General features: G+C 40.1%; 1 protein-coding gene across 2 annotated transcripts in view; it reads left to right on the top strand.

Moving 5' to 3' along the window:
* The window catches only part of Myo5a (myosin VA), a 154897-nt gene extending 129825 nt beyond the window's left edge, over positions 1-25072 (top strand). Inside the window, exons 31-41 of one of the 2 annotated variants that reach the window (XM_038322819.1) lie at positions 1056-1254; positions 3305-3379; positions 4842-4935; positions 9533-9679; positions 12723-12877; positions 17523-17612; positions 18644-18794; positions 19835-20117; positions 21956-22130; positions 24077-24157; positions 24428-25072. In XM_038322819.1, coding sequence (XP_038178747.1) covers positions 1056-1254; positions 3305-3379; positions 4842-4935; positions 9533-9679; positions 12723-12877; positions 17523-17612; positions 18644-18794; positions 19835-20117; positions 21956-22130; positions 24077-24157; positions 24428-24580 — 1603 coding nt within the window. In that variant the 3' untranslated portion in view covers positions 24581-25072. The remainder of the gene's footprint in view (positions 1-1055; positions 1255-3304; positions 3380-4841; positions 4936-9532; positions 9680-12722; positions 12878-17522; positions 17613-18643; positions 18795-19834; positions 20118-21955; positions 22131-24076; positions 24158-24427) is intronic. The other variant, XM_038322820.2, reaches the window with a different exon arrangement.
* Positions 25073-25795: the final 723 nt, after the last annotated feature.

Consider the following 25795-nt stretch of genomic DNA (forward strand, 5'->3'; position numbering starts at 1 on the left):
TAAACGTCAATCTGGGATACACATTCCTGTAACAAATGTGGCCACTTTCTCATTATTGTGATGCTGCCTAAAAGTGTTGTCAAGTACCTGATTCAGCATTCTCTGTTATTATGAGATTCAAAGCCAAATAAGGATAACCATCTGAGCTCAGCAATTCACTTCCAGGAAAAAAAAATAGAATTCACTGTGTCTTTCTCTAACACATTCATCTGCCCTAATGCTGTCTGTGTCTTAAAAATCTCACAAAAATTCCATTATAATGATTATAATTTTAAATCCTTACACTGTTAAATGGGCTATGCTTGTTCTGCTTTGTTCTAACTGTAACCATCAGTTGTTGGTTAGCTTTCTTGAAATTTCCTAAGATATTTTAGTCTGCTGTTAATAGTTTGCTCACAGTGGCATCAGTAAGTTTTACTCAGCAGTTGATAACAAAGGAAATCAGGATTAAGTGTCTTTCTCTTCATGTTAGTTACTGCTTAACTATAACTTTGTCCAAAAGCAATATCTTGTTAGGATTCTGTTAGATATGTAATCTCATAGGGAGAGAGATGACAGTTCTGTCTACACACACACACACACACACACACACACACAAATTGCAGAACTACTAGATTCCATTTGGATAAATATATGGATCTCCAAGTAGTGCACTAGCCTGTCTGTTCTTGGATAAGTGGACAATATTAAAAACATGATCCTGGTTCCACCTTTGCCTAAAATCAATGGCTGTGCCCTTTTGAAGGTCTTTTTCATTAAATTGGGAATGTGTAATCTTGCCTTTTACAATGCAACTATTTATCTGTCTATCTTATTTATTTATGGCAATGATACTGTCTTTGCCAACTTAAAGGAGAACTTCATACAATTCAAAAAGATGCAGATGTGACACATCGATTCCCATTTCTGGCATTTGAGTTTCATGACATTACTGGAGTCAGGAGCTGCACAGATGCTAGAGAGTATCCGCTTTTCTTATTCTTGCAAAGGAACATGTAGCTTCACATCCTTCAGGGGTGTCCTGTCCGCTACAAACTTGTGTGGCCTCTCTGCAGGCTCTTGGAATCCCAGCTACAGTCGCAGAAGAGGAGCCATGAGAATGAGGCCGAGGCCCTCCGTGGGGAAATCCAGAGCCTAAAGGAAGAAAACAACCGGCAACAGCAGCTACTGGCCCAGAACCTGCAGCTGCCCCCTGAGGCCCGCATTGAAGCCAGCCTGCAGCATGAGATCACACGGCTGACCAATGAAAACCTGGTAAGGAGAGTAGCAGTGTCCCAGTCTGCTGTATATTCTTTTTGGACAAGCACAGCTTTTCCCTGTTGGGAATGACATTCTTCTGTCTCTAATAGAGACAAAAAGGAAAATATTGAATGTGTTGATAGAAATGAATCAAAATAATGAAATTGCACCTAGTTGTTTCTCGCAACAGTCTATTGGACAATTGAGCCCTCTCAGACCTTACCTGCAGTGTTTGGAAGAAAGTCTCCTGGCTACTTGCTAGGCTTTGAATACCAGAAATACATGGCTACAAATTATTTTCCTTTAATCCCAAGCATTCAGTGAGGATGCCATCCAGCCTGTCTAGCAGACAAGCCAGGGAAGGTTCTTGGTTGAACTAAGCATGGGCCAATTAGTTCATGGGTTAACACTGGGTGGAGCTTCTAAAACAGGATGGAGGGACTAGTATTGAGCTTGGTACATTCTGTTCCTTTAAGCAGAACTTGTACAGTAACAAAGAGGGCACTTTTGCCTTTCCCCTTACCAGATTCTGAATGCTGACTCCAAGACTTCTCCTTTTGTCTTACTCCTTTAAAAAAATTTTTGCCAAGAAAAAAAATTATTTTCTACGGTATTTCTTTCTCCATCACATTATAACCTTGATTATATATCTGAAATTTTTAAATCTATGTAAATTTTACAGATATTTATTGCATAAAAAGTCATTGAAAGATCATAATTACAATTTTTTACAAAAATTTGTTTTTTAGTGACATGAAAATACCTTTTAAAATCTATACTAAAAGTGTTCCAGTTTCGTTGAAGGTCTAATTCCCATCAGTGATAACTGACAACACAGATAGGTCTCTGCTACCATATGTTCACCCATGTTTTATCTAGATTAGGAAAAAATCAGAGTAGTTTCTTTCCAGTCTGTCTTATGTAAGAAGCTCCATGGTAGGCATGTGGGGCAGGGGTGAGGATGATGTCTGTGCTCTTTCAGCATGACTGAGCCTGTTACTCAATGGGGAAGCCTAGTGAGCCACAAAGTGCTCTCTAAAAGTTGTGTTTTACTCTGTTGCTTAAATAACTAACAATGCTCTTGATGATTACAAATTGACAAATGTGTGGAATAATTGATTGGTCAGTGTACAGACTCTTTGCTTCTGAATCATTGTCTTAAAATGTTAGATGATCTGTGAAATAGGTTTGTGATTCTCAGTTTGTTCACTAAGTTAATCAAGTGTTGCCCTTACAGCTTATCTGTAATATTCTTGGCAAATTTTGTACCTAATGTAGAAATGATCAAGCCCTATACTCTAAATAGAAGACTCTAATTAGTTTTAGGCTACCCTTTGCAGATCAGCTGCTTGTACCATTACACTGACTGCTAATTCAAAGAATACTATCAAACTCAAGTGTACAGAAGGATATGCTCTCCCAGGCTACTTAGAGTTTCTTAGTCTTAATTATGCATTTTTTAGGATGCCCTTGAGCAGAATATTAAGGCAACAGTATGTCTGGGTTTGGTGCTTTTGAAGTTTTGCCTTGCATGCCGTCCCCCCCCCCACACACACACACACTCACAACATGCCATACATGGCTTTCGTTCTCCTCTAGTGCACAGGCCTCCCTCATGCTGCCTCTCACCAGACCCACCAGTTCCAAATGGTAGTGGGGTGCTAACAGCACTTCTGCCTTTTTTTATTTTGTTGCATTCCTTGCCCTTGCTGCTCTGCTGGTGACCGAGCAGGGTTGGGAGAGTCACAAATAAGGGAGGAGTAAAGGGCTGGGGACTAAAATTTCAGTCTTCTCTGGGTACCACAGTCCCCTGTTCTATTGACCTGCTGAATGACAACATTCTGGCCATCACCTGTTTCTATTGGTCATGCAAAATAGATCTGCAAATATGAGACTCAGCTATACTTAAAAAAAGAACATGGTAATGGTAGGTGGCAAATTGGAACTTGTGAGTAGATAAAGTTTCATTACCTGTGTTTTAAAGTTTTTTTAAGTTAATTTTGCTGAGAGGTAGCATTCCCTAAAAGACTCAAGAAACAAATATCCATTGTACCTGTTTTTTCAGTATTTTGAGGAATTATATGCAGATGACCCTAAGAAGTATCAATCATATCGGATTTCACTTTACAAAAGGATGATTGTATGTAAACCCCAGTGCTTTTCCGTTGTCTTCTGCTACTTCTAGCCTTCTCTAACTGAAGAGCACACTGCTGCCTGCCACTGCCCAGGAGGTCTCTTCAAAAATCCTCACAAAGTCTCTTCCCTCAACCTCCACAACTCTCTTTAGCCAGTGTGGCATCTCTTTCAGTGTTCTGTGTCCACTGTGTGTTTGGTTTGTTGTTAACCCCAGGCTTACAGTGTGATGGAAGCATAACCCAGCACTGGAAATGTTAGCAGCTATTCCCTTCGAATCAGTAATCCACTCCGAACCTACTCTTGCACAAGCTGGAGAACGAGCCAGTGTTTCAAGTTCTTCTCTATAACTTAGTGACAAGCACCAGCCATCTCCACTGATTCATGGTCCTTCTAAGCTTTCTTAGTCTGGTGCTATCTACTTCCCTCCTAGTTGCTGAGTTTATAACTGCCTGTCCTTTGAGAGAATTCTTTACTAATTAGAGCCAGTAGTCACAGATGTCTTACCTTTGCTTTACATATTCAGGTTTTCTTTCTCTCATTTTTTTGCATTAGGCATGCAAAATTAGGTGTTTATTTTTTTCATTTGTTTGTTTTTTTGAGACCGATTTTCTTTGTTGTAGCCCTGATTGTCCTGGAACTCATTCTGTAGACCAGGCTGGCCTCAAACTCACAAAGATCCACCTGCCTCTGCCTCCCGAATGCTCGGATTAAAGGTGTGGGCAACCATTTTGAGGCAGTTTTTTTTTCTCCCAGAGAAAGACTCTCACTACATAACCCAGGCTGGCCTCGAATTCTCTCTCAGAATTCCAGGTACTTGAGTTATAATCATGCACCTTCATGCCATGTAGCAAAGGTTCTTTATCATTTTCCTTAATTTTTTGTTGTTTGGTTTGGTTTTTGAGACAGAGTGTTGCTCTATAACTCTAGTTAGCCTTGAATTCAGAGATCTACCCACTATTGACTCCTGCGTGCTGGGACCAAAGGTATGTGCCACATCTGACTTAACTTACTTTTAGTTTCCCCAAGCTTCTTCATGTTTCTTAAGCATTAAGGCTAAGTTTATAGCTGGTAGATGCTAACAGTGCTTTACACATGGAGTGTCAGTCTTCGCATAAGTGCCGCCATCTGCAAATCTCCCACAGAACTTTTGTGCCCTCATCAAGACTCAATTTTGCTCAGTCCCCCTTCAAAAGTGACAATGTATCTGTGAGTTGTTGCCCGTAGGCGTCTGCTGGAAGACTTCCATCACGCTGTAAAGGAGCAGAGCAGTCGCGTTTCAGTTGCCGTCACTGTAGCTGCACCTCACTTGTCTGCCAGTTTGAGCCAGGTGGTGGCTCCACCAGTGAGCTCTTATGCAGCTTTTATGTAAAACTAACAGTGTGTCGCCATGATTGTGTCTGTGCTCCCTTTGTGCCTGTACCAAGCCTGTTTTGATCTTTCTGATACAATTCTCATTTTGATCTTAGGATTTGATGGAACAACTTGAAAAACAGGATAAAACTGTCCGGAAACTGAAAAAACAACTGAAAGTCTTTGCCAAAAAAATTGGTGAACTTGAAGGTACTTAAACATATTTTTACAGTATTTGTCAAATTTTATTTCCTCTTGCTAGTGTTAATCTCCCTCAGATGAATTTTTAGAGAAATAACCAAGATGACTTTTGACAATCCTGACCTCTGTGGAGTGGAAATTTCTACTTCTACATGTGGGGATACTTTTCATAGTAATATAACAGTAAGTTACAAAGGGAGAGAATTCATTCAGCAAACATCTAACAAACATCTGATATGTCAGATACTGCCCTAGTCAGTATAGCATGTGCTTAAGAGCAAGGATTCTAGAGACGGCGTCTTGTTTCAAATCCTGTCTCTTCTGTTTCCTAGTCTCAGGATATTTGCAAATTGCTGAACCTCTCTGTGTCTCAGTTTTCTCACATTCTCACTGGGAATGATGGTGTTATCTATCGAACGTGGTTTGTAAGAACTGAGTGTGGTAATGTGGGCGACACATTGACAATAGTAATAGTAAATGCTACACACACCTGCTTGTTAACAGTAGAGCTACAAAAGGAATGTGCTAGAGTTTATCCTTAAAGAGCTCATGATCTAATAGAAAGAAGAAAGTGAATCAGGAAATAGGAATTATAATTATAAAGAAATATAATTTTAAAAATATAATTATTTCTATATGAAATAGATAAGCTCCTTGAGAAAAAAACTCAATATAAACATACTAGTCTTGTCTTGTGGCTTAGTTTGTCCATTCAGTAAGTTTTATTGAATGCTTCTTAGATGCTGCACACAGTTGCGGGTGCTTGAGGCCTGGCTGTGAAGACCAAAGCAGATGCTCAGTCCATTCTGAAACCATATCACTGCTCAAGGCATTTTAGAGACAGAATTTCAAAGATGAAATTCCCTTTAAATCTTTGCAAGCTCTTACCATTTTGGTCACCAGTGATATGTTCATCCTAACATCTATTATATTCTCTACTTGTCATCTTTATGATCCTCATATGACGAAAAGGGTAGAGTCCCCCCCACACTTGAGATATTCAAGAGAATCTATCCCAGTGAACTCTGTGTTTGCTTTTTCTCACTCCATCACTCTATATCATAACTGTTCTGTCCGACTGCTGGTGTCCTGGTCAAGCCCTGCTCGTTCTTTGGGATGAAAGGCACATGGCATATCCTCAGAAGCATCCTGATCACACCATAGACCACATGACCCTGCCTCCAGTGTTTGGTTTATCTTTCTGTGGTTTTTCACAGTCATATTTTTAGCAGTTTTTCTGCTTGAATCACTCATTTCTATGGTAGACCAAGAATATTATGAGCATGGAAATCACCTCTTATTTCTTATAATTACAAGGAGCACAATGTCTGATCTATAATAGAGCATAGTACCATGAGTGTTAACTTTGAAGAGGGTATTGCTCTCGTTAATGTACTGATATTGAAATGTTTGTTTAGATGTCAGAAAGATTACTTTATAGCCATATATTTCCTAAAGACCTTTAGAATTATACATAATTCATATATTACTTTGAAACTAGGCGGGCGGTGGTGGCACACACCTTTAACCCCAGCACTTGGGAGGGAGAGGCAAGTGGATCTCTGTGAGTTCAAGGCCAGCCTGGTCTACAGAGCAAGTTCTAGGATAGCCAGGGCTGTTAGACAGAGAAACTCTGTCTCTAAAAACAAAAACAACAATAAAAAAAAAACTTTTGAAACTGTAGCAGTTGGGGAGATACCTGTGCATGTAAAGCACTTTCCATAAAACTATGAGGACTGGATCCCCAAAATCTGCATAAAAGGTTGTCAGGCATGGCAGCTGCCTGTAGTCCTAGTTTTAAAGAGACAGAAACAAGGAATCTACAGAACAAGCTTGCTAGCTATACAAGCTGAAACAACAAGCTTTGGGTTCAGGAAAAAAAAACCCACCTCAGTGCATCAGGTAGAAATAGATGTCCAATGTAACCTTAGGCCTCCACATACATACATGTGCATCCAGGTACATGAATATACACATGAACATGCACACATACCATACATACAAATATAAGAAGAAAATCGTCTGAAACTCCAGGTCTATACATGTTGTCTATGGTTTTTGTCCTGCCCAGTTTCCACAATCGTTAAGTGCCAAAGAAATCACACAGAGGTCTACATTAATCATAAACTGATTGACCCATTAGCTCAGGCTTCTTATTAACTCTTATAACTTATATTAGCTCATTATTCTTGTCTAAATTAGCCATGTGGCTCAGTACCTTATTTAGCGAGGCAGTCACATCTTGCTTCTTCTGTGGCTAGATCAGGACTGCAGACTAGGACTTCCTTCTTCCCAGAATTCTCCTGTTCTCATCGACCTACCTCTACTTCCTGACTGGTTGTCCCACCTATATTTCCTGCCTGGCTACTGGACAATCAGCATTTATTTAAAAATCATTGACATAATACAGACCATTGTCCCATACCATATACACATGAGCTATTATAATGTTCATTGGCAATACTTAAAAAGTCTAGGATTTTTCTTTCAGAGAACCTTCTATGCTGAACTAGACATTATGCTAAGACAGCAGAGTATTTACTGTTAAACACTGTTTTAAGGGTATTGACCTGTGAGGTCAGTAAACTAGAGGCTCTTTGCCAACATTAGTGAATATAAATAAATATAAAAAGCCATTGTTATTTCACATATTAAATCAGTTTTCTTTAAATGTGAGGTAAATTCAACCTTTGAAATGTAATTGAAGAGAGAAGTTAAAATATTCCAAAATGCTATTCATTTTTGGCCATTGTCAATTAGTAATCTAACTTTTCAGTTAAACTACCCTTAAAGCCAAGCAAAAAATAACATTTGTGTTAGCAGCTCATGGGTTAAACAAGAAAAGACTTATTTATTCTTAATGAAGTTTATATTTTGAGTTAAATGATTTATATCTAGAGGCTAAAATGAAATAGGTACTACATAACAAGCTCTTCTGACACTTCTCTCTTCCTCTCCACATGTGTTTTATACCAGAGTCTTTGTGCAGCAATGCCCTTCTAATAATCAAAAGTCATTTGTCTTTCTTTAAATGTGTTCAAACATATTTAAATTTTTTTGCTTTAATTTAAAATAGCAAGACTCCTGCCTCTCCTGTGGGCTATATTTAATTAAGGACACTTTTTTAAAAGCAAACTTTAAAAAAAAATGCCAACATGTATAATTTTTAGCAGGAGTGGGTGTTACATCTTGGCTTTCATTTAAAAAAAAAAAAAGACCTGAAAGTATTCTAGAAGCCAGTAACTTTTGATACAAGACAAAGAAAATCCTCAAAACTACAGTGACATACCTGATACCCTGCCTGTTGGGTCATAGGTCTAGAACCTCAACCTTCTGATTTCCCTGCTTTAGATCAGATTTGCCAGAATTTTCTACTTGTAAGAAATTGTCTGACAACTGGATTAAACCTGAGATTAAGATCTTTGTGGTACTTTTGAGAGAAAAGGCAAATTTTTAGAGACTCTTTTGAATCGCTCTCCTTTTCATTTTGGATCTGTAAGAATCTAGAACATGAAACTAGAGATTGCTGCAGGTTTCAGAAGAATGACGGTCTGTACTGCAGCCCCAGGCTAAGTGATTGCTGACTCATTCTGTCTGTGCTGCTCAGGCTGGACGATTCATAAGCAGTGAAAATACATTTCTCACAGAGAGTTATTTCTCAAAGGGATAGAGGTTCAAGAAGATATCTGTAGGTTCAGCGTCTGGGGAAGGCCTGGTTTCTGCTTCCCCGGTGGTGTCCTATTGTTTAGCTCTCCAAAGGAGACTTCATCTGTTCGCACATGACTGAAATAAGCAGAAGAAAGGTTAGCCTTATGAGGGAGGCCCTTAAAAACCTGATTTTAGGCATTTTTACAGCAGTTTGTGCTAATAAACACTGTCTTATCAACTATCTTGATGTGGTTTGAATTCGAGATAATGGTAAATTTTAAATAAATGCTCTTGCTTTAAATGACTAAATATTGGATTCTTAGAGCAAACGTGTGCTCTGCTATCCCTTTAGAATGTTTCTCTTCTGTTTGAGAGATTTGTTTGCTTGCTTGCTTGCTTGCTTGCTTTTGAGACAGGATCTCATGTTGCTGAGGCTGACCTCAAACTGGCTATATAGCTGAGGCTAGCCCTGTATGCTTGATCCACCTGACTCTTTCCCAAGTGCTGGGATTACAGACATGTTCTGCCATTCCCACCTTGTTTTCCCATTCTGCAAGCAAGAGCTTGACTATGTCTAACTACTTTTGGTTGGTAAAGATTCATTATTAAATATGCTAAATTGCATATGCTGGGGACTTTTTTGTTGTGCTGTGGATACTTGATCTTATTGTAAAGTAAACCTGATATAAATCAAACAAAAACCCTTGCCAGTTTCTGGGTAGCTTTCTCATATTACTACTTGTGTATCCGCTTCTGTGGCTGTTGGAGTAGAATTATCCTTTAATGGTGCTATTTTCCCAGTTTCAGCAGAGAAAAATATTTTAAAGGGGGGGGGGACTAAATGACAGCGATAAGGAGCTTCAGTTCTTGCAAAGTCCACTTTATTTTACAAGAGCATGGAGCCCTCTCAGCCGTTGTACCTGACAAAATCTCTCTCCTCGCGTTGTTTCTCCTGAAGTTGGTCAGATGGAGAACATCTCTCCAGGACAGATCATTGATGAGCCTATCCGGCCAGTCAATATTCCCCGGAAAGAGAAGGATTTCCAAGGAATGCTGGAGTACAAAAGGGAGGATGAGCAGAAGCTTGTGAAGAACCTGATTCTAGGCAAGTGTTTTCAACGTGGGTAAGATTCCTTCCAGCCAGGCCAGTGCTGGAAAGGCTAGCCACTGGGTTTGAAGCTGATTTGATAGTCTTTAAAATTATTTTCTTGACTGGCAAGGTGACTCAGTGGGTAATGCTATCAAGCCTGATGATTGGGTTTGGTTCCCAGGACCCCACTGTAAAAGATTGGTATCACTCAGGAACTTTATTTGCCCCAGAGTGAGAGAGGGCAGGGAATAAGAGACAAATGGGAGATAGAGGACAAGGTAGAAGGGGAGGGAACAGGGGAGACAGGGAAGGGATCTTTGCCCCAAAAGGATAAAGGGGAGACAGATGTTGCACATAGGAAAATGGTAGTTTATAACGATAAAAGAGGAAACCCTGTGTTAGGTTGAGGTGTTTAGTTTTAATTGGGCATGTTAATTAGGTGAGCCAAAGTGGGCTTTTGATTGTTGGGCTTCAATACTTTGATAGCTAGACCTTGGTGGTCAGCCTCAGAAGGAGGAAGTGACCAAATAAGGGAATAGACTTTGGTGGGTAGCTTTAGGAGTGTAATCTAACGGTTTTTTTTTTTTTTTAGCAAGGCAGAGGGAATGGGGTAATGGCAAGGCCTGCCAGAGCCATGCCCGCCATGCTCGAGCTGGCCAGAGTCCCTTCACCTGTGGTGGAAGGAGAAAGCAGAGTCCTGAAAGCTGTCCTTTGACTTCCACAGACATTGTGTCATAGACCCTCACACAGCACGCACAAAACAAATAAATGTTTTAAAAAATAAGTTCTAAAATTTCTTTTTGGAGACAGTGGTCCCCTTGTGTCCATGCTTATCTTCAACTCCCAGGGGTTGTCATCAGCCTCAGCTTTCTGAGCAGCGAAGGCCATAGATCTAAGCCACTGCAGTCCAGCTCTGGAGTTTTCTGGGTCATCATTTCATCCTGCACTGTAGTACTGTGGGAGAGTCCTTACTGAGAATTAGCTATCAGAGGGGGAGAGCCTGTGTCTAGGATCCAACTGTAAGCCTCTCGGTTCCGGCTTCATGTTAAGATCACTCAGGAATTTTGGGTTGGTTTGGTTTGGTTTGGTTTTGAGACAATATCTCATCATATATAGCCCAGGCTGACATAAAACTTGATATGTAGCCAAAGCTAACCTAGAATTCACAGTACTCCAGTCTCTTCCTCCCAAGTACTAAGGCCTATGTGTACTTCCACTACAAACAGCATGTGGGGATTGTGTTTGAGGGGAGAGGGGAATCAAACCCGGGGCCACATGAACAGTAGACAGATACTGAGCCATATTCTCAGCCCACTTAAGAAGCTCTTAAAAAGTGTTGATAGCCCCCTGCCCCAAATTAAGTAAATTGAAATTTCCATGGAAAAGAGTTTGGCCACATCTAGTACTATTCTGAAAATGTTTCAGGGATTCCCAAGTGTAACCAAAGTTGGATGCCACTGTTGTAAGTCATTTAATTTTTTAAATTCTTATTTTTATTCCCTAGAAATGTTTATGAGTTACTGTATTTAGTACAACAATTTAATAATATGGAAGAAAAAAATATAATTAAGGAAAAATATCCAGCAAAGTACGGAAAAGATGGGAGCATTGAAAAGGGAATGGAAGAGGCATTTGGGAGGGGCAAACGGCTTTGAGGGTGAGCCTCTAAGAAGAATTATGAAGGAGTAAAATAAGGAACGGATGCATGAACCCCTGAGTAGTAGTGACCTGAAATCGTCAGCCTTTGCCTTTTTCTCCTCCCAGCTACCATGGTGACAGCAGTGGGGTTGACAGTCACACTAACGTAGCACTCCTCAGCTTCGTGGTGCTCAGCTTAGTCCTATATAGAGGCTCAGAAGTGCTTCAGCTTCCACATGATCTTCATTTAGCAAAAACATTTCAGGGGCTGGTTATTAAAGGGTAAAAAGAATAGAGAGTAAAGACTAAATAGAGAGTGTACAGTTTCATTTCAGATTGTCATTAAACACTCTTCGATGGGGTGTTCTGTGCACAGTGGCTAAACAGAGTAAGTAACAAGTTGTGCTTCTGAGGAAAGAACATCAGAGACAGAAAAGGTGTAAGGACATGAGTCTTGGGTGGGAGCCATGAAATGTTTGGCAGACAGCAAGGAGAGTTGTTTGGAGCAGAGTGAGCTGAGCATGGGGAAGAACTAGGTAGTGTGGAGCACAATTCAGGTTTGGAATTTTATAAGTGAGCAAAGAAGCTCTTTGAAGAATTCTCAGAGGGGCTGGAGAGATGGCTCAGAGGTTAAGAGCATTGCCTGCTCTTCCAAAGATCCTGAGTTCAATTCCCAGCAACCACATGGTGGCTCACAACCATCTGTAATGAGATCTGGTGCCCTCTTCTGGCCAGCAGGCATACACACAGAATATTGTATACTAAATAAATAAATAAATAAATAAATAAATATTTTGGAAAAAAAGAATTCTCAGAACAAAAGTGGCATGATTTAACATGCATTTTCTCAAGTAAATAGCTGTAGATACTTGGAAATGATCAGAGAATAGGGGGTGAATTTATTCCAGCAGCCCTAAAAGAGGTGATAATGCCCTCAACTGCAAAGTAGCTAGTAGAAGTAGTTAGATTCTAGCTGTATTTTTTAGGGCACACTAGCAAGATTAATAAATTGGGTAGATGGTGTGAGAAAAGTAAGGAATTTTAAAAATGGTGAAGTTTGTGACCTGAGAAGCTGAAGATGGGGAGAGGACCATAAGTAGAGCAGATACCATGAGGAATGGAGAACTTGGCTTGGGAGAGGCTTGACTTGATGTGCCTGAGCAGAGACGGCAGGATGAAGTTGATAAACAAGACTGGACTTCAAGGGGAAAGTCAGGGCAGGATATATGAACTGCATATAGATATGTGCCCATAGTCAATAATTTTACTTATAAGCTGTTAAAATACTGGGTTTGGGTATGTTGATGAGTTGCCCTGAATGATTGAGCTCTTACTCAACTATGCTTTTCTCTCCCACAAAACATTCCTTACAAAGACTCTCAGGGTTACATAATTTTTTTTCTCCTTTTTCTTTATTCAGAATTGAAGCCACGTGGTGTGGCTGTCAATTTGATTCCAGGGTTACCAGCATACATCTTATTTATGTGTGTACGACATGCTGATTACCTGAACGATGATCAGAAAGTAAGATCATTGCTGACATCAACAATTAACAGCATCAAAAAAGTCTTGAAGGTCAGTTCTCATGGTTGTTAATGATGACAGCCTGTGCACTGTTTCTCCTTTAGACTTGGTACAGTTGCTAATTACAAACCCTTTTCAGTCTTAACCACAAACTGCTATTGTAGGAAACCGTCTATATAACTTTCTGGGCTAGATACTTTCTCATCACTGTGACCCAGTACCTGACAGGGGCACTTAAAAGAAGAAATGATAATTTTGAGGGACTCAGAGCTTAAGGAAGTATAAGCCCATCTCAGATGAACACTAAGCAAAGACTAATTCAGAAATGGAGCTGGACTATAATCATCAAGGCCTGCCCCTTTCCTTCAGCTAACCTTTATTTCCTAAGGATTCCACAGCCTCTCAAAAGCCACCACTAGCTGGGGACCTATGGTAAATATGATAGCTTATATGCCTTCTTTCAGAACAGGTTCAGATTGGACAGTAATCAAGATGAATTAGACATTTATTGCATTTTAATTGTGGAGCAAAGTGACAGCAATAGTCTGCTTTAGATTTTATTGAAAACAAATTTAAAATGTTTAACAGAAGACAGGCATGGTGGCACACATCTTGAGGATCCCTATGACTTTAAGGTTAGCCGGCCCTTACAAAGCAAATTCCAGGCCAGTCAAGTCTACACTGTAAGACTCTGATTCAATGATAAATAAATAAAATGTTCAAGTGTTTAATGAAAACCAATTATATACATGCATGTTAATATGTGGTCCATATATGTAGACTATGATGCTGATGTTGAGATAAATGTCAAGTTCAATAATATGTAGTTTATTATAATAAAAAAAATGACTGCTATGACATTAATTTTTTTCTTTCAACTTCTATTCCCCTATTCTCCAATTCATCCCACAAATTGTCTTGTTACCTACAATCCCTGTAAAGAGATGCTAGTCAGAGACAAAAAGGCCTGGGAAAGACAGTAGCATTAACAATGGAGGAGCAGCCTATAAACTTACTGTCCACTACTTACCTTATGTAATCCTCCTAGTGACTCCAGAGAGACACACTTACTTTTAGCTCAGTATTTCTGTGAGGAATGAAGATGTGATCAGGCACCTTTCCTTCTGATTATTCAGCTTAACAAAGCATCGATGATGAAGATCTCTTGCATCTAAATTGGCCTTTTAAATTTTTATTGTAAAATCCCTCCCCTCAGAGCTCAGGGAACCCTGCAGAAGACGAATCAGAAAGAGTATAAGAGCCAGAGAGGATGTTGGATAGCAAAAAAAAAAAAAAAAAAAGCAAAAAAAAAAAACAAAACGAAAAAAACACAAAAAACAAAAAACCAAGGCCCTCTAAATTAACATGACAAAGCTCTTATGAACTCAGAGACTGAGGCAGCATTTACAGGGCATGCATGGGTTTGCATCAGGTCCTCTGAGGACATATTATGGCTTCTACTTTAGTGTTTCCAATGTGTTAGTTTGGGGGTTTTTAAATCCTATTTTATTATTATTCCTTAGAAATCTGTTTTCTAATAAGAGACAGAACGGGCTGGGATCTGGATAAGAGATGAGGTGGGGGAGGAACTAGGAGGAGTAGAGGGAGGGGAAACATAATCAGAATATATTATGAGAGGGGGGATTCTATTTTCAATAAAAGGGAAAAAAGAAAACAAAAAAGTGTAAAGTATGCAGAACATAAACTTTGACGTCTTACTCTTTATAAGTGTTAATATATACTGACACTGCTGTTCAGCCGTCACCACAGCCCTCTGTGACTGTCTCATCCACAGCAGCTCCCCATGCCTTCCAGCTCCCAGAGCTGTGGCCTCTGACAAGTGCTGCTTCCCCACTTCTGTAGCGCAGTTATTCTCTGTCATCTGTTCCACAGTGATACCAAAGTGTGGGGTTTCTAAAGGCTCTTCCTTAAAATCCATGATGTTTTTCTAAATATAACTCATTTAATTTGGGGCATATTGATGCCAAGCAGACTATGTGTTTACTATTTCTTAAGTTAACTCATATACAGATTTTTAAAACTTTTCCCCCTTTCTCAACCTAATTGCAAGATCCATTCATCTAGTTTGACTAATTATCAATATATTAGCTAATGATTTTAGTAGAGTGTTCACCACAGCATAATGACAGTCTTGGCGTTCTGCTTTAATGTGCATTGCCTCAATCGAGTTTGCCCTGCACCCTGTACCCTGATTTGATCTTAGCAGTGTTCTCACAGGCTCTGAAGCATATTGATAATCCATACAGTTTTTAGCTCACAGATAATTTTACCTAATAAGTAGAAAAGAAAACTGAGAATAATTGTGAGCTTGTCTAATTTTCTTTGTAAGACAGAATGACATTAATTCAATATCTAATTTTGGTGTACAGTTTATTCATTATCAAAATATTATTTTGAGATAACTAGTAGAGAAGTGCAGTTTTGTTTTAAATGCTTTAAAGTCACCAAAACATGTATTTTTAAGTAGCACAGAGTGTTTTACTTTAACGGGGCAGAGCAGACCCATCTTGTTCATATGGCAAGAAGCTATTTTAGTGGAGTTAATTTGTTTGTTCATGAAGCCCTCTCTTTAATCGCCTTCTCCTTTTATCTGGTTGTTTTTGTTTGTTTGCTTGGTTTTGCTTTCTGATGATGCTAAGGGTACTGGTAATGTGGGTACAATTACAGGATTTCTGTTAGGCCCTTCAGAGACTTTGCAGCTAGACTTACTTAGTCATCAGCAAAGACAGCCAGTGACTCTGTCCTGTGGAACAGCCTTGACTAATGTTGCCTTCCCATCTACACAGATGTTCTCTGCCAGCTCAGCCAGCACCACCATGGGAGTAGATGGAATCCACGTCTGTGGAAGAGTTAAAGTTCTTAGTCAAACCTGTATGCAAGCCACATGATGATTGCCTGTGTGTGGAAATATCATAACATTTTATTTAATTCTGGCAATATTCTTTTTTTGGAGGGGTTTGCGATGGAGTTTCTCTGTGTGACAACTCTGGCTGTCCTGAAACTTCTTTTGTAGACCAGGCTGGCCTTGAATTCACTGCCTCCCGAGTGCTAGGGTTAAAGGCGTGCGCCACCACTGCCTGGATATAATTCTGGCAATGTTCTTAAAGCTAGGTTTTTTTCAAAGTAGAGGCCTGAACTCAGTTCTGCTGTTTCAGCTAGAAATACTAAATTTGGCTAAAAATAGAAAATATCTTCTAGGATTTCTTTCTTAAAGTCATTTCAGAATAATATTCTCCAAATCTTAAGGTTTTTAATATGTTTTATGCATATTTAAGGATGTAATTTTTATTATCCAAAAGAAACGATCCTGTAAGAAATTAACCATTCCTCATAGCATAACCTGTTCTAGATACACTTGTACTATATAAAGTGACAACTAGGATCAAAGACAAATGTTCTATAGTTTCTAGAAATCTAAGCTGTGCTCTGATGTATCAGTAAGAAATATATATCATTTTAAACCAGGTATGGTGTCACATTTGGGTGATAGAGGTAGGAGGATCAGGATTGAAGGCTAGCATCAGCTATATAGTAAATCTGAGGCCAGATTAGGCTACATTAAACCAAAGATAGATAGGTAGGTAGAGAAAAGGTAGGGGGAGGATACACAGATACTAAATGTATATTTGTGTGTATGTGTATAAAAGTGTGTGTGTGTGTACGCCCACTTGAGCACAGTTCTACATGGCAGCCAGAAAACAACCTCCAGTGTTCCCCAGGAGTACCACCTACCTTGTTTTTTGAGACAAGGCTTCTCACTGGGACCTGGGACTCACCGATTAGGCTAGGCTGACCAGAGTATGCCTCAGGAAGTCTCCCATCTGCCTCCCCAGTACTGGGACTACAAGTTACTACACCCAGTCTTCTGTGTATGCTGGGGATCAATCTCAGGCCCTCATGCTTATTCTCTAAACACTTTACAGACCCAGCCCCTCATGCCATTTTTAAAAAAGAACTTCTAAGATAAAACCATAGGTATTTAATGCTAGGAATCTACCTCAGGTAACTTTTAATGTTTCTTATGCAAAATTAGATAAACATTGATGATTCTGTAACTTTTTGTGTCTGAACTAGTATCAAAAATTCATTCACAAACTTGTAGCCATCTGCATTGTGCCTACTCTTTGACCTCTGAGAAACACTTTCAGTGCCAGCGTCTCTTTGAAGCATGAGACTTTGCTTCTCCTTGTACTCCTCCCATGATGGTTAAGAGCCAGCCAGCTCCCCTGTCTACTCAGTGTGGGACTTCCTCCATCTCTGGTTCACTGCCCACAAAATTCATTGTGACAAAAATTTTAATCCAAGCTTCATTTGAGGGTGACAAGCTCTTTTTCATGTTCTTCATTATAGAACTTACTATATTCTTTGTGTCTCTAGCTCATTCTGCTTTATTTCATTAATCCAACAATGTGAGTCAGTCTGGGTTCACTGTGAACTGAACCTTTTTCTGCACAAAGAGGCAGCTAAGTTAGCTGAGTGGGAATACTTGTCTGAAGGCAAGAACAGTAACATTTGTTACTAGGGGACTTGGTTGGATTCTGCTGACAATGATGTAAACTAACATGTGCTTTACTGGTGTGGTACTTTATGATGGTTCGTGAAAGAAGCAGGCCTTCTGTGTCTGCCTACCTTTTTTCCTAAGGATAAGAAAATTTAGACTTATTTTCTCTTTCAGAAAAGAGGTGATGATTTTGAAACTGTCTCCTTCTGGCTCTCTAACACATGCCGATTTTTGCACTGTTTGAAGCAATATAGTGGAGAAGAGGTAAGAAAACCATGGTGGTAAAAACAGCATGCTGTACTTTCTCTGACCTTTTAAAGGGAAAGTTTAAAAAACATTTGAATCATGTTAATTTTCAAACTCCCAAGCAAGTGACTTGGAAATGTACTGCTTCATTGATTCTTGCTGTCTTCTGGTGAACTGAGCAATGATGTACTTTCTTTCTTCCTAACATTTGAGAAAGCATGGCAAAAACAAATCAAGCATCAGTCAAATGAGTAATTACCAGAGCTGTGACTCTGCATCTACACAGCTTGGAGACCTGTGGCAGGCAGAGAAGCTTAGTCAGTAGCAATCTCTAGCACCTGGAGCAAAGGACTGTCATGCAAAATGACAGGCTTTTCAAAGACAAGCAGGGACACCCAAGAAGGTGGGCGGGCCTGAGAGAACAGAATCCTGAGAAAGGCCGTGAAGGAGGTCCTGGATGCTGTGTCATTCAGGAAGCAGCTCCATCATTAGGCAGGGCTGCTGAGTAGTGTGCTTCCATGCAAAGTGTCTGGAAGAAGTGCTGCCCATCTGGGGAATTCTGCTTTTACACCAGTGCTACTGGAAGACTTTTCTAAGGTCTAAATGAAATTATTGTATAGATTCCATGAGTTAGGCGAAAATGACAAAGTTCATTTATTTTCTAATCCACAAAAATACTGGTATATTCAAGAAGATTATGCATATATATATCCCTCTAGGTGTGGTATATATGAATAGGACTATATTTAAAGAGTACTTTCAGTTATTTATTTAGTGTTAACTGTTTTATTAATGAAGTATGTTTCTTTTTTCTTAAATCCCCCCATCTTAAGTATAGATTGCCAAGATCATTTATTATTCAAAACTTTAAGTGGAGGAGGTTGATGACCAGAATAAAAACATAAGCAATAGTATTGAGAATGAATATCCTGGCACTGGGCGAGAAGTTGCTGAGCAGATTGCAGAGTGAGGTGACAGAGGCACTTAGAGACAGTGAGGTGACAGAGGCACTGGCTTTCTGTGCACCCCTAACACTGTGTTGATTCTAGGGCTTCATGAAACACAACACATCTCGCCAGAATGAACACTGCCTCACCAATTTTGACCTTGCCGAATATCGGCAAGTGCTAAGCGACTTGGCCATTCAGATCTACCAGCAGCTTGTGAGAGTGTTAGAGAACATCCTTCAGCCGATGATAGGTAAGACCAGTGTTCCTGAGCATCACATGTGCAGCCAACAAGTGAGGCCAGTGGGACATGTGTCAGGCATCTATTCCTGTGGAAAACATAAAATAGTAGGTCCAACAGAAATCCCTGTCTTCACATGATGGAAGCACTAGAATCTGTGTTTAAGTCTTCTCTCTGGAGACAGCTGTGCCTTATTTCTAGCAATAGACTTTGTCCTTGTGTCCAGTTGTCAAAAAGACTTTGGACTTCTAACTAAGTGGCACTACTGCACAGAGCCTCCTGGGGGAAACCAAGGAGGCTGGGATGGGTTTTCACAAATGTTTTTGGAATAGGGTTTGTGAGGAGCTGAGTTTAGCACAAGGGAAAAAAATAAAAACAACCAAGGTATGGTGATTACTTTCAAGGGCCTCCCAGGTAAGGGGGATGGGCATCTCAGAGTGGGTATCTCAGAGTTGACTGTTAGAAGCTTTCTAAGGAGGCATAAACCAGACACAGAGAAAGAGGTACAGGAACAGAGACTAAGTCTGGAGAAATCAAGGCATCCCAAAGTCTCACTGCAGTCGTAAGGATCAGGGGGGGAAGCTCAGCTCTGCAATCCCCACACCACCGGCTCTAACGGGTCTTATTCTCCAAGACTGCTTCCCAAGGTCACACCTTTCTTACTGTCTTCTTGTTATTGTTTTGTTCTTGTTGTTGTTTGGATTCGCGGTTTTTTAATGTCTGAGATCAAATACAAAGAACACTTATTTAACCACTCTCAAAAACTTCTCAGATACCACGTGCCAGTGCAGTCCCAAAAGCTGCTGCTTGTTTTAGAAAATACAGCAGTAAGGTCACTTAATACTGTAAAAAAACTTACTACTTCATTAAAGTTTAAATCCAAAGGCTTATTCTTGGGGGCCGTTCCTTCTCCCACCATCTTCATTCTCACATCATTTCCTAAAGTGTCTGTGTGTGTGTGTGTGTGAGAGAGAGAGAGAGAGAGGGGGGGGGGGAGCATATACATGTGTACCTCCCTCTGAATTCTCTTAATAATTGAAATACTTCTACAGTCTCAGGCATGCTAGAGCATGAAACAATTCAGGGTGTATCCGGAGTGAAGCCCACAGGACTCAGAAAGCGAACCTCCAGTATCGCAGACGAGGGCACCTACACGCTGGACTCCATCCTACGTCAGCTCAACTCCTTCCACTCAGTCATGTGTCAGCATGGCATGGACCCAGAGCTAATCAAGCAAGTGGTCAAGCAGATGTTCTACATTGTGGGCGCCATCACCCTCAACAACCTCCTCCTGCGCAAGGACATGTGCTCTTGGAGCAAAGGCATGCAGATCAGGTGAGCAAACACCAGCAGGTGTCACTGCCCTGCTTGCCTCTTGAGGGCTGATGACTTGTTTCCAAGCAGTGCACCCATTGTTGGTGCCACATGGCCAAGCATGTGAGAACGACTAGCATAGAGCCAGTTCTCTGACTTGGGTGGGTTCTCTTGCTCAGGAGGAAACCCTGCTCCTCTGTTAAGCCACCTTGTTTGTAGGAGTAGGGATGTACAAAAGGCACAACAACAGATTTTTGTTTTCTCTTTTTTATTTGTTTTCACTGTAAAGTAAGGAAATATTAGGGAAAATGAAACTTTCTAGTATTTGGTGGTTGTTCTTAGAAATATCTTTCCATATTAGGAATATGAATGAGAATAGGCCCAACAGGGGCTGGAGAGATGGCTCAGTGGTTAAGAGCACTTACTGCTCTTGCATAGGACCCAGGTAAGGTTCCCAGCACCTATGTGGTGATTCACAACTATCTGTAATTCCAGTTCTAGGAGATGCAACTCTTCAGGACTCTGTACACAGTGTGTACATGTACATATATCCAACCAAAATCATACACTTAAAACAATTAATTAAAAAAGGTTTAAATTGAAGAAAAGTAATAGATCCAAAGAGATAATTTACTAACAGTTGAATTTGAAGAAAAACTATACTCTATTTTTAAATTTTAGTTTCTTTTTTGTGACCCAGCTGGTTTGGGGCTCACAACCCTGCTTCAGCCAGGAATGCAGGCACGCACCACCCATGCCCAGCAGCAACTAAATTTTATACTTGTTGCTCATCATTGCCTCATTATTATAACATAACTGAATGGGGGGAGGCAAATAGTTATCCTGGTGCAGCCGGTATGTTCACTGAGAAAGAGTTACTAGTAGCAAACTTTAGTGTTCTATATTGACCGCTCTTCTCCACATTTCACTTTAAGGTATGACCTCCATTCAGGGATTCTAACTTTTCATGAAGCTATGCATCCTTTTTTAAATGGCAGGGCCTCATGTAGCCAGGCTGATCTCAAACTCACAGTGTAGTCAATGATAACTTTGAACACCTGATTTTCTTGCCTCTACCTCCCAAGTGCCAAGATTACAGACACGTGCTATCACACCCAACTGAAGTCACTCATCTTAATATCATAATACCTCCTTCTGCCTGAATTCTGACTGTGTGTCAGTCTGCCTTAACTGTAGTTTGAAATGTTCCATTAGATAACTGGGCATCTAAACCCTAGCATCTGGGTAATTTCCTTATCTCTCCAGTTTGGAATCCATCTCTTCCTAAGGGCTTTCTTCCCCTTTTCTTCTCCTATCTCTAGGCTTTCTCAGGCCACTGTTCCCATTGTCAAGGCCCTTTCTTAGAGAAGCTTGAGTCCAAAGCATATATTGGGGTATCTGGTTATTCAGCCAATCAGTTTGGAGTCTTAAGTAAGGCAGAGTGCATGAAGAATTTAGAGACTTATCCTGCAAAGGGAACCTATGTCTGAAATTGCAGAAGCCAGAAAGTCCATTCTAGTCAGCTGTTTAGTAAGGGCAGAGTCATATGCTATATTCAGTTTTGTTTATTAGCAAGTCTAATAACTTTTCCTCTGATGACTTTGTTTCCATCTTCCAACAAAGAGTTGCAGCTCTTGTCATTCAGTCTTACATAATTACAATTATAAGCCTCATGACTTTATAATGATAAATGTTAAAGCACAGCTGATTAGATTTTAGAAAATTGAACAAAAATACTACCTGTCATTTTAACTGACAAGGCTACATACACAAAATTAAGACACTTATGACAGCATTCAGAAAATTTGCATTTTCTCTTTTATTCTTTCTTACACTTTCTCTTTTTATTTTTGGCGTAGGTACAATGTCAGTCAATTGGAAGAATGGCTACGTGACAAGAATCTAATGAACAGTGGGGCCAAAGAGACTCTGGAACCTCTCATTCAGGCTGCTCAGCTTTTGCAAGTGAAGAAGAAAACCGATGATGACGCAGAGGCCATCTGCTCCATGTGCAGCGCCCTGACCACTGCCCAGGTGCGACAGCCTCCTAAGGTGCCCCCATAGCCACCGTCACAGAGGGATTCGCAGAAGGCAGGCCTGGCCGTTGCTCTCCTCTCTGCACTGACTTCCTCCTTTGACAAGAAGATACATAACTATGTAAATCTGAATGAGAGGAGATTTTATTATCGATTAATACATTTCAATACTACTAGTAGGCATCTACAGAATATTCAGCAAAGAGCCGGGCGGTGGTGGCGCACGCCTTTAATCCCAGCACTCGGGAGGCAGAGGCAGGCGGATCTCTGTGAGTTCGAGGCCAGCCTGGTCTACAAGAGCTAGTTCCAGGACAGGCTCTAAAAAAGCTGCAGAGAAACCCTGTCTCGAAAAAAACCAAAAAAAAAAAAAAAAAAAAAGAATATTCAGCAAAGAGTGGGTACCTAGTACTCTGTGTGATATTCTCAGCCTTGAGAGACAGCCTGGAATAAAACGATGTCCCGTGGGGCATATATTCTGTGGAGCTCCAATTCATGAAGTTATTTCTATGTTATTTAATAATTAATGGATCTTTATATTTTTCTATTTGGGGCCAGTAATGTGGCTCAGGTAGTAAAGGCACTTACTATCAAGTCTAATGACCTGAGCTTGTTCCCTGAAATCCACATGGTAGAAGGAGAAAGCCAGCTCCCAAGGGTCACCCTCTGACCTCCACATGCATGCTCTGCACGGCCCACATGTGCACACACATACTCAAAGCATTTCTTACTCTCAGTTCTTCAAGTGATTAATTCCCATCACACAGTATCATACTTGTAGGGGAAAATACTTCGATTAAGAATGGAAAATCTCCACCTTCATGAGTTTATAGTTCAGTAGGGAAACAGAAATGCATGAAGCTGACACTGTCGTGAAACCTCTAACAGACACGCTCATGCTTTACAAGAAGCACTGGAGGAAATGATGGCCTTTTTCTGAGCAGTGCCGCTCCGTAGCATTGACCTTTAGGACAGGGACAGGACAGGAAGGTTGTTAGAGGAAACAGCAACAGCTGGAAGAAGGCATCCAGAGAGCCTGCTGTTCTCTTTGCCTGGTGTTTCCTGCACTGAATCTTTGTCTTCCCATTGCTGAGCACTGCAGCTGTGGCCAGTGTAATTCAGTTTTTTCAGGGAAGACAGTCAGAACCACTGTCTGTAACTCCTTAGTGTCAGATTCACGTTTGCAGAAGAAACTCCTGCTGTAAGCTTTCATAGAAGTGGAACTCTGTGGGACTGGTGGCAGTCTTGAGACCTTTCCCATTTCTGCCAAGTATGGAAAGTAAAGGAACAGTGGGGAAACCTGGTTTATAGATGTTTCCTGTCCTCCAGCTTTTAAAGAATGTGCTCCGGGACTTAAATATTTCAACTTTAGTATATGCCCCAAGCATTAGGTAGACCTAGAATCCAGTTATCTCTTTGATTTATGTGGCAGATTTTAGTGAACAGTCCTTCTCTGCACAGCTCTAACCCTTGCTTCTGAATGCCTAATTCCTGAGTCCAGTGTGTCACTCACAGACTGGTCGCTATGCCTGCCTTTCATTCCATGTCTCTGGTGCTTACAATACACTTTGCCTATAGGTCAGCATTGCCCTGTACTTAACATTCTGTTTAACTAACTTAAATGTAAATAATTACATGTGGCTGTGATGACTAGTGTGTTAACACAGCTTTAAATAACAACTTGAAAATGAGGCCAGCATGGTGGTACAGTCTCTATTCCCAGCACCTGGAAGCTGATACAAGAGGCTAGCAAACTCAAGTCCAGCTCAGGCTGCATTTGAGATATGGTTATATATCTATGTGTGTGTGTGCGCGCGCGCGCGCGTACGTCTCCTTCCCTCTCCAGCCTACCCCAGGTAGAACTAAGAGGTCCTTCCCACTTATTAGATCATGAAGAGCCAGCCTGTTTGTGAAATATGCCAAAAGCTTTACCCTTTATCTCTCCAGATCGTCAAGGTATTGAACCTGTACACCCCAGTTAATGAGTTTGAAGAAAGGGTCTCTGTCTCATTCATCCGCACTATACAGGTAAGGGCTCGTTCTTTCTCACTGTTTCACCCCAGGCTCACTCCAGTGGAGTCTTTACCATGTTTTGGAGGGATAATGTGTTCTTATCTTTACTTTTCCATTTTACTTATTTTGCCGGACATTGACTTTTTATATAAGATTATAGTCAATAAATATTTTTAAGCAAAGATTAACATTTTTATTAAAGTTTTTAAAATAGAAATTTCGGTAGAAAAGTATCTTACAAATTGGAAGGACTAACACCCTGTTTGTCCTTTTTCTTCATCTTAGATGCGGTTACGAGACAGGAAAGATTCTCCACAGCTGCTCATGGATGCTAAACACATCTTTCCTGTCACATTTCCCTTTAACCCATCCTCCCTGGCCCTAGAAACCATCCAGATCCCAGCCAGCCTAGGCTTGGGCTTCATTGCACGGGTCTGAAGTGCTGTCCAGGCAAACATAGAGAACGCATTTCTCCTCTGAATGAGAACAGTCGTTTCCATTGAGCTACTGAAAATACATTTTTAAAGAAAAAGTACTGGTTATCTCTAAAAGAAGATCTTAATAACTGGAAATTTCCCTAGAATCCTTTCACTTGGGAGGAGACACCTTGTCCCATGTTACCTTTAAAGCAACGTTCATTCTTCACCTGTTGAGTTTGCATACAGATGGATGATATCAGGGAGGAATGAGAAGAAGGGTAAAAGGTGTGTGTCTTCAGCTGACAGCATTTGTTTTAAACCTTTAGTGCTGCATTAAGTGACATAGAAAAATACAATTCCATACGGATGAACTGTTGTTAGCAAGGCACAAACAAAGAACTGAAAGAAAAATCACTACTGAATACATATCAGCTTAGGAGCCAATCATGTTGATATTGTCAAACTGGATCAAAAAATAAACTGGCAATATGTAAAGTAATTGCCCAAGTAACTTCCTTGTTTGTGTCATTATGGTACAGCGATATTAAAGATGCTGGCTTGCTAGGTAGCATAGTTGCTTTTTGTACTGTAGCTTACCAAGCATCTTAAATTACTGCTATGTGCTGTCTCCTGATGATAGTCTTATTAGGCACTGCACAACCAGCTTCTCTTTCTTCACTGTTTACAATTCAACCAGATCAGTTTTAACAGGGTTATATGCAATTATCCACAGGTTCATCTGCACAAGTAGCAGACACTGGAAGCTGTGTAGTGATAGGACAAGATGTTCGATGTTTAGGTAGTGTTAGAGTGGCTGGGATGTCCTTGCTGTTCAGGGTGTATTACATTGATATGCAAATTAATTTTACCTGTGTGGATATCATATCATGGTATAGTGTTCTGTAAAATTACCGATTTTTAGTTCCCAAATCTTATTCTTGCCATGCATATATTCAACATTAACTGGTCCTATTTTTAATTTATTAAGTGTTAGACTCAGTCACTATCTAGAAAGGACTATCAGAATATTTATGATTCAGATCTTGAAATTTTGATTATCCTATAAGTTATTCAAAAAAGACATATAATAAATCATTATAATTCAGGGGCTATAGGTGTTGCATCCTCTATAAATGTTTTCAGATATCACTAAATACTTTTAAAAACATCATATTATAAATACAGTAAGAAGATTTATGTAAGAAATATAAGAAGATTATTAAATTTTATAGAG

The sequence above is a fragment of the Arvicola amphibius genome, chromosome 3 (assembly GCF_903992535.2).
Source record: "Arvicola amphibius chromosome 3, mArvAmp1.2, whole genome shotgun sequence".
Classification (NCBI taxonomy): domain Eukaryota; kingdom Metazoa; phylum Chordata; class Mammalia; order Rodentia; family Cricetidae; genus Arvicola; species Arvicola amphibius.